This window comes from Ranitomeya imitator, chromosome 1 (assembly GCF_032444005.1).
Source record: "Ranitomeya imitator isolate aRanImi1 chromosome 1, aRanImi1.pri, whole genome shotgun sequence".
NCBI classification, from domain to species: Eukaryota; Metazoa; Chordata; class Amphibia; order Anura; family Dendrobatidae; genus Ranitomeya; species Ranitomeya imitator.
Window position 1 is genome coordinate 419,828,887 of NC_091282.1, and position 13,840 is coordinate 419,842,726.

Genomic DNA, 13,840 nt, shown 5'->3' on the forward strand with positions numbered 1-13,840 from the left:
ATTGGCCTGGCCACGAAGGTGAAAAAGGCTCTGGCGTGAAAGGGTTAAAGTAGAATCACTAGCCTTCTTGCAAGTTTCTAGTTAGAATCATAGTAGGACTTGGAAAAATAAGTCATATTATATTTTGCTTTTTTAGAATTTTTAACTTGAAAATGTGAACCTGTATACATGGGGAACAGTAAATCTTGCCAGTGCTAGAAGAAGCCAACATGTGGTGGGAATTTTGGCTTCAATTGTATAGGGTGGCAGTAGTCTAGTGTCACTGTGTCTCCTAAAATGGGTGCTGTTTTCACAAGTATGCTGTTTTATTATTCTGTTTTGAGGTTCCAGAGATAAGAGCCTATTTATTTAGACCTAATTTTTATCTTATTTACCATTGAGGAGATGCTCGCAGGGTAATAATGCAGAGCAGCTTAAAGACACAACCCCAGAAAATCCTGTAAACAAAGCAAAACGGTCCGCATTTCTACAACCATATGGCGGAGTTTAAAAAAAACCAGACTATTCGGGAGCAGCAAGAGTAAAATATGAGCAAAAAAACTGGTCACTTTGACCCAATGACAGGTCCTCTTTAATTGGTGTTTATCACTGTTGTATGACCTTTTTTGTTGTAGATAAAAAGAATACAGATCATTGGACTATTTTTTTTATATTACTTTACACTCTGTAACGTGGAGATGTGCCATATGCATTTCACTAATTCAACAAAACCAACAGTTACTTTTTTTCATTTTTCAGAGAGGATTTTTTTCCCAAAATAACCAAGGAATGTTCAAAGAAAATACCACGTGTTTGAAGTCAGAAGTTTACAGAACTTGTCCCATTCTAATAAAGATGGCGTATTACAATAGTTTACATACAAAGCAGCTGTATTTTGCAGACTTCTCCAATCTGAAGAACAAATCTCATTACATAGAGGATTTTACTGGGAAAAAACAAGAAAAAACAAAAAACATACCAAGGACATTTCACATGAGCATAATACAGGCCCAACTGCAGGTCTGATTACTCCACCTAGCAATATCATGTGGATCTATCATGGTATTAGTGTAGGACATAAGACCTATGGCCAGGATCTGCAGCCATTAGTTTAGGACATAAGACCTATGGCCAGGATCTGCAGCCATTAGTTTAGGACATAAGACCTGTGGCCAGGATCTGCAGCCATTAGTTTAGGACATAAGACCTATGGCCAGGATCTGCAGCCATTAGTTTAGGACATAAGACCTATGGCCAGGATCTGCTGCCATTAGTTTAGTACATAAGACCTATGGCCAGGATCTGCAGTCATTAGTTTAGGACATAAGACCTATGGCCAGGATCTGCGGCTATTAGTTTAGGACATAAGACCTATGGCCAGGATCTGCAGTCATTAGTTTAGGACATAAGACCTATGGCCAGGATCTGCAGTCATTAGTTTAGGACATAAGACCTATGGCCAGGATCTGCTGCCATTAGTTTAGGACATAAGACCTATGGCCAGGATCTGTGGCCATTAGTTTAGAACATAAGACATATGGCCAGGATCTGCAGCCATTAGTTTAGGACATAAGACCTATGGCCAGGATCTGCAGCCATTAGTTTAGGACATAAGACCTATGGCCAGGATCTGCAGCCATTAGTTTAGGACATAAGACCTATGGCCAGGATCTGCTGCCATTAGTTTAGTACATAAGACCTATGGCCAGGATCTGCAGTCATTAGTTTAGGACATAAGACCTATGGCCAGGATCTGCGGCTATTAGTTTAGGACATAAGACCTATGGCCAGGATCTGCAGTCATTAGTTTAGGACATAAGACCTATGGCCAGGATCTGCAGTCATTAGTTTAGGACATAAGACCTATGGCCAGGATCTGCTGCCATTAGTTTAGGACATAAGACCTATGGCCAGGATCTGTGGCCATTAGTTTAGAACATAAGACATATGGCCAGGATCTGCAGCCATTAGTTTAGGACATAAGACCTATGGCCAGGATCTGCAGTCATTAGTTTAGGACACAAGACCTATGGCCAGGATCTGTGGCCATTAGTTTAGGACATAAGACCCAGAGCCAGGAATTTGCTTGGGCTATAAGATCCATGGCCGGCCAGGATTTGTGGTTGTACCATTAGAACACAAAATGTGATTGTACTGCGCTCATGTAAAAAGCAGCAGAACAAGAGATATATCTCGCCACTTTGAGATCATGTTTACACAGAGTTTTTTTTGGGGGGGTACTGGCAAAATCTTCTGTTGTTTTCAAGAGAGATCCAAGTCAGTTACATTTTTTTACAAGCTTTTCATTTTTGGGGAGCATTTTTTTTTTTACATTTTTTAATGTAGTCTTTTGACTTCAATGTTAAGTTTGGTGTAGATTCCATGTGTAATCCAAATCAATAAAGTAACGTCTACTCTGTTTGAACAGCAAGATGGATTTCCCATTGAAAGAGGAAATACATTCATTCAAAGAGTATTCAAAGGAGTTTTTAATGGAGATCCTCTATAAAATTGGCATAAAAAGCCTCTGTGTGAACATGCCCTAAGGGAGCAACAAAAATGAATTTAGTTTAATTTGTAATCCAAAGGTATTATATATACCACAATGGAAAATGACTATAATCCCAATTAACATTATTTCAGTGCTAATGCATACATTAATTATCTAAAGGAATAACTTTCATCGTCATATTCTAAATCCTCCTCATCATCATCCTCTAGTAGTCCGTATTTAAATTTCCTGTACACTGTGCCATCCTGACCCATGTAAACAATATCTTCATCGTCATCGTCGTCTTCTTCCTCCTCACGATCATGGTATTCAACCACGTGGTCATGCTGGAAGCTGGAGGTGCTTTCTCGAGTGCTTTTGAATGACTGGAAGGATTTTGTTTGGTCTGGCAGCTTTTCATACCCTCCTTTGTTGACCGGCGAAGCTTTTGCACGGGCACGTCGCCAAAGGAAAATTACAGCTACGGCAGTAAGCACCAGCAGAATTGATATGGCCACAGCCAATGCTGCCCTTTTATGTCCAGATTTTTCTTCCAAAAATCCTGTTATCAGGATACATTCTTCTAAAATATGAGCAGATATGAGAGTGGAATCAAATGACATGAATATTAGGATACGACGTCTGCAATGTAAATTATTGTACAATTAATGCTAGTTATTTTTTGTATTTTCTGAATTTGCAGCCCACATTATTCCTGAAATACAATGTGCACCATATTGCAAAACTGTATTCACAAATCTGAAAATTTCAGAGCTGAATTCTGCTAGGATTACTTGTTGTCTCAATGCTGTGTATTACTCATGTAATATGTATTTTGGAAAGTGTAACATTAACAACAGGCACAGTAAAGTAACTTGTTGGGATAAACAAGCACCATCCAAGTAGGTTTTTACTAGCTTCCCCCCCAGTAAAATAATAAAATAATAACATCTAAACTCTCCACCGATGCCGGTGCCATTCCAACAATTTCAACACTGGCACTCCCGAGGCTCACGTGACAATCGGGGCTGGCTCCACTCTCCTCTCCTTTGGATGGAATTAACATCTGGAGGAGGTGAGAGTTTCGGCTGATGTCTGATAACAATGTCACGCGAGACTCGGAAGAGCCAGTGCCGAAACTGTTGGAACACCGGCACCGGAGTGGAGTATAGCTGTTATTGTTTTACTTGGGCAAAACATAGTGATTGAGAAGGGGTTATCCAAGTAGTAGACAACCCCTTTACTGTTATATGATTCTATAGGTTTAGTGTCCAATTAGATAATTATATGCACTACATCAGTTTATTGACCTGACTGTGGCAGCATTCTCAAGCAATTACATATTGGATTCACTATATTACAATACGCTGTAATGATGCTGACATCTTTTCTTGTGGGGCTCATCATTATTATTTTTCAGGATTTTGTATGACTTAATAATGACTATATTCATATTTACTATTCCAATTCAGATATACTATCCCAAATCAGCCTGAATTATAGCATGTAAACCATTTATTAAGTATTTCAGACAGGTTTAGGATGGCCAAAACTTTACATATTATAGCGCAGGGTTTGAATAGAGTGTGTCTTTATTTAATATTTGCATCACAGAATTCAGTTTTTGTGATTTGATATGTTTTGTTTTTCATATTTTTGGATGGCTTCTTTACAATACATACAGGAAAAATTGCTATGGATAAAAAATGTATAGTAGAGGGTAGTTTCAAAGAATTTTTTCATGTGTTGAAAATACCAAACTCAGCATTTATTCATCCTTTCCCTCCCCCAGCACTGCCTCTCTGATACATTACCGCTGATGCTAGTGATTGGTAGCAGCATTCACACGCACTTTGCTTTTGATGTTATCCCTCCAGCCTCTCAACAAAGAATACAGCCGCAGCTGAGAGGCAGGAGTGGAGTTTGTTATTTTCAACACAAAATATGTATTCACAGGAAAACCCCTTTAAATAAGCAAACAAGAATATATGTAGATTTCACTTTTATTTTGATGAGTTCTCACCCAGCATTTCAGTGCAGTCACAGCATTCCCCTGCACCCTCTGGTTTGGCACTGCAGCAATGCACACACCTTCCTTCATCTACATAAAGTAAGGAGCTTGCTTGACACCCAGTACAATTATGGGGTCCGGGCCCCTTACATTCTACACAGCTTTCATGGCATTTCTCACATATTGCATCAGGATCCTTGAAGAGACAAAACAGAATAAAAATGCACACACACATTAAGGTAGTGAGACATAATGTGACATATTTTCTACAGTAGTGTGCTAATAGTTGAGTGGTATGCTACTATGTATCTTTAGGACTCATTCAGACGTCAGTTTTTCACGTACATTTTCTCTGTTTTTCATAGATAGCACACGTACCCATAGTCTATGTTGCTTCTTGCAGAGTGTTTGTAGAAAAAACTCAAACAACTCAGACACGTTCATTTTTGATTTGTGTCTTGAATCAAACTTGCCAAACGTCTGTGAAAAATTCGGACAGCACTTATTAAGGAAGCTATGGATTTCAAGCAAAACGGGAAAGAAAAAGGATCTCTCTGCTGCCAAAAAGCATCAAGTAGTGCAATACCTTGGGCAAGGATTGAAAACAGTAGATATTTCATGAAAACTTAAATGTGATCATCATACTGTGAAGAGATTTGTGGCTGATACAAAGCACAGATTAGTTTGTGCGGCTAAAGGTATAATAAGGAAGTTTTCTGCCAGACAAATTCATTGGATTAAGAGAGCAGCTGCTAAAATACCATTACAAAGCAGAAAACAAATATTTGAAGTTGCTGGTGCCTCTGAAGTTCAGCTAACCTCAAAGTATAGGATCCTCCAGAGGCTTGCAGTTTTGCATAAAACTACTATTCGTCCATCCCTAAACCGTGCTCACACACAGAAATGGTTACAGTGGGCCCAGACATACATGAAGACTGATTTTAAAACACTATTTATTGATGAGTGCCATGCAACCCTGGATGCTCCTAATGGATGAAGTTGTGGATGGTTGATGGATGGAAACCATTTTCCAACAAGGCTGCAACGTCAGCAAGAAGGTGGCAGAGACATGTTTTGGGCCGTAATCATGGGGAAATAACTGGTAGGCCCTTTTAGGACCCCTGAAGGTGTGAAAATGAGCTTGGCAAAATATCTACTGTAGAGTTTCTCACTGACCAGCTTTCGTGGTATAAAAAGAAGAACCCTGCCATATGTAGCAAAATTATTTTCATGCATGACAAGGCACCATCTCATGCACAAGGAATACATCTGAGCAATTGACTGCTATCAGCATAAAAGGAGAGAAACTCATGGTGTTGCCATCATCCTCCCCTGACCTCAACCCTATTGAGAACCTTTGGAATATACTCAAGAAAAAGATCTACATCCCCTGGCAAAAATTATGGAATCAGCGGCCTTGGAGGATGTTCATTCAGTTGTTTAATTTTGTAGGAAAAAAGCAGATCACAGACATGGCACAAAACTAAAGTCATTTCAAATGGCAACTTTCTGACTTTAAGAAACACTAAAAGAAATCAAGAACAAAAAATGTGGTAGTCAGTAATGGTTACCTTTTTAACCAAGCATAGGGAAAAAATAATGGAATCACTCAATTCTGAGTTGCCATTTGAAATGACTTTAGTTTTGTGCCATGTCTGTGATCTGCTTTTTCTCTACAAAATTAATCAATTGCATGAACATCCTCCAAGGCCGGTGATTCCATAATTTTTGCCAGGGGTTGTATGAGGGTGGGAGGCAGTTCACATCAAAACACCAGCTCTGGGATTATATTCTGATATCAGTAAATTCAATCAGAAATCAGATGACAATGTGTGCAAAATTGTAAAGCACTGCAGAATATGTTAGCACTATATAAAAATAAAGATTATTATTATAGAAAGTATCCAAAAACACAGAAGGGTGATGGATGCAAGAATTGTGAAGGTGATATCAAAGAAGAGGTCCTGTATTAACATATAAATTGGTGTGTAAAGATGTTTTTGATTGAAAAAGCTCTGGATTTCAGTAAATATGACCTCTTAATGCTGCAAATTCAACAATTTTTTTTTCAGTTCTTTACAACCTATGAAATGTTTGGAAACTCTCTTGCACATAATCATTTGGAACTGTCAATTTTTTAGTTTTGAAAAAAAAATACTGTTATCAGAGGGAGGTTTGTCGAATAAAATGTGATTTATACTCGAACATCAAACATGCAAATCAGAGAAAAATAGCATTTCCATAACAATATGGAATGAAGCATATTTGTTTGCCTGGTTCTTAGTGCATGCCAAGTAAAGGTATTTGGGTTAGATCTTAGAACTGTAGCTCCTGATTAGAGTTGAGCAAATTTGTTCGGATTCGGTCGCTGAGTCTGAATTTGCCATATGTGTGCCATTTTGGTACCCTATTCGCGCCGAATATATGTTTGATGATCGGTTCCGAACATATTCGGAAATTTCTGCTCCCATTGACTCTAATGACGTTCGTCTGTGTTTGACTAATGTTGCAAAAACAATATTCGATACCTATCATATTCGGACCCAAATCCGAACAAATTCGCTCATCTCTACTCCTGTAATGAGGCTGTATTGTTCTCTTCTTTTCCTGAAGCATCTTTTGCTGGAAAAACTCAGTGATCATGCCATAGTCAAAAAGAGGCCATGTGCACATAACTTAAGTTATGCGTGCACTTTTTTCGGGTGAGTTTTGGGAGGTGCTGTTTTTGTTTCCTGCAGCATTTTTTGAAGCGGTTTTGAAGAGTTTTTTTGTTTCTGTAATATTTTTTTCAATCTTTTCTCTAGTTTAGAGAAAAATCCATTTGGCTTCTGCTGCAAGTGCTAGGACCCCGGTCATTACTGCCAATCTCACCTCTTTAACCCCTCATATTGCTGTTTTAAGTAGTGAGTTATAGGAAAATGGCGTGCACTCAGTGGAATAATTAGGTAGGTGCTGGCTGAACGTGGAGGTGATACAGTCAAAGTCATGAATCTAAGAAAACAGCCGTACTTAGATATAGGATTTTTGAATGCATAACAAGAGCAAAAAGTTTATTAGAGTCACCACAGTGCATACAAGGACTATATACAAAGGAAACATAATAATGCAAATCAGCCCAAACAGATTTGTTGAAATAGCGTTAGAGTATGGACTAATAATATAGCAAAATACATTTAATATTACGAGAAGGCGAACAGGGGGGCTGGCACCGAACATAAATTCAAAAGGCTGTATGGTAGATGTAAACCAAAGGAATTGGGGAGTGTATATATGACTAACCTTAAAGGAGATGGAGGTAGAAAGACGGAGCTGCAGTGGAGAAGTCTGAAAAATTTCCCAGTAGGGGCTGTAGGAGAGGGCAGTGAAGTAAATGAGAGAAAAAAAAAGACATATATAAGCTCCACAACATGGGGAAGGAAAAGGGAGAACATACCAAAACTGAATACGAATTGGGGTCCGGTACACCACGTAAATAGTATGTCCCTGGGACTGCTGTAGATAACAAGGGTGAGAAAAGGGGGGGGGAGAAAGTTGAAGTGGAGATATAAGAAAAGTGTGGGTAAAACAATGGGCTGGCAAAACTGCGGGGACATACCTGGGAAGGATGTAATGGTACCTGGTGGTGACGTGTGTACACATTGGTAGTCAGTGGATTAATAAAGGCATGGTGCGGGAGTGGGGGAAGGCGTGCGCATGCTATGAGAGGGAGGCTTGGAGCGCTCTCGTCTGCGCGATGTATGGAAGGAGGGAACAACAGTAGCACAGTGGAGGCGGGCGCCTGCGCAGTACATGGATGGAGAAGCACAATATGTGAGAGGAAGCAGCGGTAATGGCCAAATGGTGGCAGGCGCCTGCGCAATGGATAGAGGGGCCGGCGTGTGCGCAATGTATAGGAAGAAGCGATCGTAATGGCCTAATGGCGGCGGGCGCCTGCGCGATGGCCTATTAACTTTTTTTTTCTCTCATTTACTTCACTGTCCTCTCCTACAGACCCTACTGGGAAATTTTTCAGACTTCTCCACTGCAGCTCCGTGCTTCTACCTCCATCTCCTTTAAGGTTAGTCATGTATACACTCCCCAATTCCTTTGGTTTATATCTACCATACAGTCTTTTGAATTTATGTTCGGTGCCAGCCCCCCTGTTCGTCTTCTCGTAATATTAAAGGGAACCTGTCACCTGAATTTGGCGGGACTGGTTTTGGGTCATATGGGCGGAGTTTTCGGGTGTTTGATTCACCCTTTCCTTACCCGCTGGCTGCATGCTGGCTGCAATATTGGATTGAAGTTCATTCTCTGTCCTCCATAGTACACGCCTGCACAAGGCAAGATTGCTTTGCGCAGGCATGTACTATGGAGGACAGAGAATGAACTTCAATCCAATATTGCAGCCAGCATGCAGCCAGCGGGTAAGGAAAGGGTGAATCAAACACCCGAAAACTCCGCCCATATGACCCAAAACCAGTCCCGCCAAATTCAGGTGACAGAATCCCTTTAAATGTCTATTGCTATATTATTAGTCCATACTCTGTAACACTATTTCAACGTATCCGTTTGGGCTGATTTGCATTATTATGTTTCCTTTGTATATAGTCCTTGTATATATTGTATATATTGTCTACATATGTCACAACCCCCACCAAAAAATTTATTTTGTTTTGTCTTTATCTCATCACCCCCATCGCTGGGAGGTGTAAAGCATTTTTTCTGTCTTTTGCACTTACTTTTCCCCTTACTTTGCCTCTAATTGTGTGTATATTTGTCTTCTAGTGAGGTTTGGTAAAGACCCATTTCGTGGTCGAAACGTTACCTACGCCAAAAAAAACTTACTACGAAGATCTTCACTATATTGCTCTAACACTGTGGTGACTCGAATAAACTTTTTGCTCTTGTTATGCATTCAAAAATCCTATATCTGAGTGCGGCTGTTTTCTTAGATTTAAGTAACGACAGTGGCATGTGAGGAATCTGATAAAGAGATCGCTCCCTTCGTCATCCCGTTGGCACCCTACAGCACAATTGCGAGCTGCCAATGGTGGCTATGATGGCAACAGTGGGGCCTGACAAAGGCTTCCCTAGCTGCCATATCTCTCATCCAATCAAATCCTGCTGAGGGCAGGGCATGACTAGCTGTCAATCAAAGACTGACAAGGAAGATAGGCTCTGTAGCACATAAGTACTACAGTGTATTGTCAATGTGATCAAAGGATCGCAGGTCCCCTTATGGTACTAGCAAGTATTGAAAAAGAAAAGTTTTTAAGTGCTGCTGCAAAAAATGTTAAAATAAATCACAGTTTTAATAATTAACATAGTGTATCTGTAAAACAAAACTCAACACTCCGACCGGCTCACACATAAATATCACTTATTTGGTGTCATCACGATCGTAAGAATCATACTAGTAAAATTTTCATCCTATATGATGAAAGCTTTGAAAAAAATTGAAGAACTTTGCTATAGTTACCATATTTGTTAATCTTGTTTCAAAAAAATAAATAAAAAATTATCAAAAAGTCATATGTATCCCAAAATGATAACCATAAAAAAATAGCTCACTTTGCAAAAAACAAGCCCAAATCCAATTTTCTAAAAAGAAAAATGAAATACAAAATATAGCATAATAACAATATAATAACTAAAAAGTATTTTTTTATGTGAAAAAGTATTAAAACATAAAAAGTTATAAATTGGATATCAACGTAATCATATCGGCACCGCAGAATAACATTAGTATGTCAGTCAAATATTAAAAACATATCTAGATTTCATGCTTTTTGTTAATACTACAGCAGAAAAAAGATAAATTAACGTTGTAATTAAAAAGTAGCATGTACTAAAAAATGGTACCAGTAAAAACTACAGCCAGAATTTCTTATTTTTAAAGTAATTTCTTATGCAAAAGTAGCAAAGTATAAAAAATCTTATATTAATTTGGTATTTCCATAATCATAGCAAGCCACAGAATAAACATAACATGATAATTATACCGAATGTTGAATAATGTTTTTAAAAAATTGGCAATTTCTTTGTTTTTTTTGCCTCCCAAAGAGCTAATAAAAAGTCACATGTACCTCAAAATTCCACTAAGGCCAGTCTCACACGTCCAGATAATTCCGGTACCGGAAAAATCGGTACCGGAATTATCTGTGACCGTGTGCCGGTGCGTTTCTGTGGCACATCAGTGTGGCACACGTGGTGCACACGTGTGCCGCCCGTGTGCCCACTGGGTACCACACGCACCGTGCCGGAGACAGCGCTAAAGTTTAGCGCTGTCCCCGGCATCATCCAGGTCCAGGTCATCATCCCCCTCCCACCCCCTGTGCGGCCCCCCCCCCCCCCGCTGTGATTAAAATACTCACCTAGCTTCCGGATCCCTCGCAGCGTCCTGTCCTGGCCGCACCTTGTACTGTATGAGCGGTCACGTGGGGCCGCTCATTTACAGTAATGAATAAGCGGCTCCACCCCTATGGGAGGTGGAGCCGCATATTCATGATTGCAATCGGTGGCCCCACGTGACCGCATACAGGAGAAGACGCGGCCAGGAGAGGAAGCAGCGCCGGCGAGGGAGCGAGCCGGGTGAGTATTTTCAGAACAGCGGGGGGGGGGGGGGCACATAGATCGGTATTTTAAACACACTTATTCATATCTTCTCTACAGCAAACGCTGCTGCAGGGAAGATATGAGTCGCGGCTTCAGCACCAGTGGGGGGGACAGCGCTTAATGTAGCGCTGTCCCCTGCACGGCACACGGACTGCACACGGACAATGTGGGTCCGTGTAATACGTGCGCTCCCACGAACACTAACATGTCTCCGTGTATGGCACACGGAGACACGGTCCACAAAAAATCAATGACATCTGAACAGATGCAGTGATTTTTTTGTGTCTACGCGTGTCAGTGGCTCCGGTACGTGAGGAAACTGTCACCTCACGTACCGGAGCCACTGACGTGTGAAACCGGCCTAACAAAAACTACATATTATCCTGCAAAAATGAGACTTTATACATTTCTGCTGATAGAAAATTGTGAAACTAATGGTTCTCAGAATATGGCAACCCTAAAACAAAGGGTATATTCCTTGTACAAAATTAATAAAAAATTAAACTATATAGTTTCGGCATTGCCATATTCATACTGACCAACAGAATAAAAATAACATTTTATTTATGCAGCAGGGAGAATAGTGTAACATTTTTCAAGTAAAAGAATAGTTGAAGAACTGTTGTTTTATTTATGGTCCTTCCCTTAAATAAATAATAAAAGTTTGTTATTAAGGCTACTTTCACACTAGCGTTTTCTGCAATCTGTCACAATGCGTCGTTTTGCAGAAAAAACGCATCCTGCAAAAGTGCTTGCAGGATGCGTTTTTTCCCCATAGACTTGCATTGACGACGCATTTGCGACGGATTGCCACACGTCGCATCCGTCTAGTGACGGATGCGTCGTGCTTTTGCGGACCGTCGGGAGAAAAAAACGCTACATGTAACGTTTTTTTTTCCTGACGGACCGCTTTTTCCGACTGCGCATGCGCGGCCGGAACTCCGCCCCCACCTCCCTGCACCTTACAATGGGGCAGCGGATGCGCCGGAAAAATGCATCCGCTGCACCCATTGTGCAATGCAGCAAACGCTAGCGTCGGAATCTCTCCCCGACGCATTGCGACGGGGAGATTCCGACGCTAGTGTGAAAGAAGCCTAAGTGCTATGAACCCCCAAATAATAAAATTACGCCACTGAGAAATAAAACTCAACCGAAAAAAAAGTAGGCTGTCGACAATATGACTATGTCGGCAAACATAAAAAAGTTATGGCTCCTGGAACGTGACAATAGAAAAGTGGAAAAAAAGGTTAGACATACAGTAGGGGAAATAAGTATTTGATCCTTTGCTGACTTTGTAAGTTTGCCCACCAGGCATGGACTGGGAGTGAAATTCAGCTCTGGCATTTGAAAGCAGATACGCTCATGTTGATTCTCCCCCTGATGCTACATCTCAACAGCACCTTGAGGATGCTGATACTGTTAACAGCATAGCAGACAATGCGGCCCACAACTGGACCAGCCCATCTGGCATTTGCCAGAATTGCCATACGGCCAGTCCAGCCCTGTTGCCCACTGACAAAGACATGAACAGTCTATAATTTTAACATTGAGAGAATATAAAAGACTCTTGTCCACAGACTCAGTCAGACTTTATACAATGTGATTTTCTGGACAGGCGTCTTTTATAAAGGTGACTATGTAAGATAGCTGTTTTAATGCACATAACGAGTTGATTAGGAGCGTTTAACTGGTCTGTAGGAACCAGAGCGCTTAATGGTTGGTAGGGGATCAAATACTTATTTCTCACTGCAAAATGCAAATAAATGTATATACCGTATATACTCGAGCATAAGCCTAGATTTTCAGCCCATTTTTTTAGGCTCAAAGTGCCCCTCTCAGCTTATACTCAAGTCATTGTCCCAAAGGGTCGGCGGGGGAGCTGCAGCTGTCACATCATACTCACCTGCTCCAGGCGCGTCTCTATATGTCCCTGCTTCTCCATCGCCCACAGCTCTTCCCGTGTTCAGCGGTCACTGGTACTGCTCATTAAAGAAATGAATATGGATGCGACTCCAATCCCATAGGGGTGGAGCAGCATATTCATTACTTTAATGAGCAGTACCAGTGACCGCTGAACACAGGAACAGGCTGCCGACGCCTCAGGCTGTGACGTGTCGTGACGTGTTTAGTGTGCGCGCTGCCCTCTGCCTGAACAGTCACTGCAGAGAGACGAAAGACAGAGCAGCACGCAGCGGTGGAACAGGGACAGGTGAATATCGCAAGAGCCGGTGTCCCTGCCTGCTCAGGACAAGAGGTGAGTGTGGAGAAACGGGGTCAGTGGGTGCTCTCGTCCGCTGGCCTGGCTGTCTTTAGCAAGACTGCATGGACCACGGCTCATACCATTGTACGCCCGCTCTATCTCCCAGTGGGCAATACACTACACAGACAACACAGGGATAAGGTAAAACAGTAATACTTTATTGAACCACAACACACAATAGAAAACAGAACAATCCCACCATGGCTGGAATGGCTTGGCTGCATGGGCGCATATAAAAGATCACGGTGTCTCCACGTATTTCCAGTATGACATGATGTCAGAGCTCCCAGGGTCGCTACTTCATCTGTGGATGCACGCTCAGAGAAGAGGTAATGACGAGCATAGGGAGATGACCAAGAACTGTCCATAGAGTCCATACAAGGTCCAAAGCCAGTTGACACGAGAGTCACCACCTGGCTTATCTGACCATCTCCATGGACCCAGGCGACCAGTGGGTCCCAAACCTGGCTTTCTCCAAACATATCCATGGTTCAGAGATGGT

At 41.3% G+C, this 13,840-nt stretch overlaps 1 protein-coding gene across 1 annotated transcript in view; it reads right to left on the reverse strand.

Moving 5' to 3' along the window:
- Window positions 1-2,290: 2,290 nt before the first annotated feature.
- Window positions 2,291-13,840, reverse strand: part of PCSK5 (proprotein convertase subtilisin/kexin type 5) — a 748,165-nt gene continuing 736,615 nt past the window's right edge. Inside the window, exons 36-37 of the mRNA XM_069763164.1 lie at window positions 4,494-4,677; window positions 2,291-3,053 (exon numbers count right to left, since the gene is read on the reverse strand). Coding sequence (XP_069619265.1) covers window positions 2,641-3,053; window positions 4,494-4,677 — 597 coding nt within the window. The 3' untranslated portion in view covers window positions 2,291-2,640. The remainder of the gene's footprint in view (window positions 3,054-4,493; window positions 4,678-13,840) is intronic.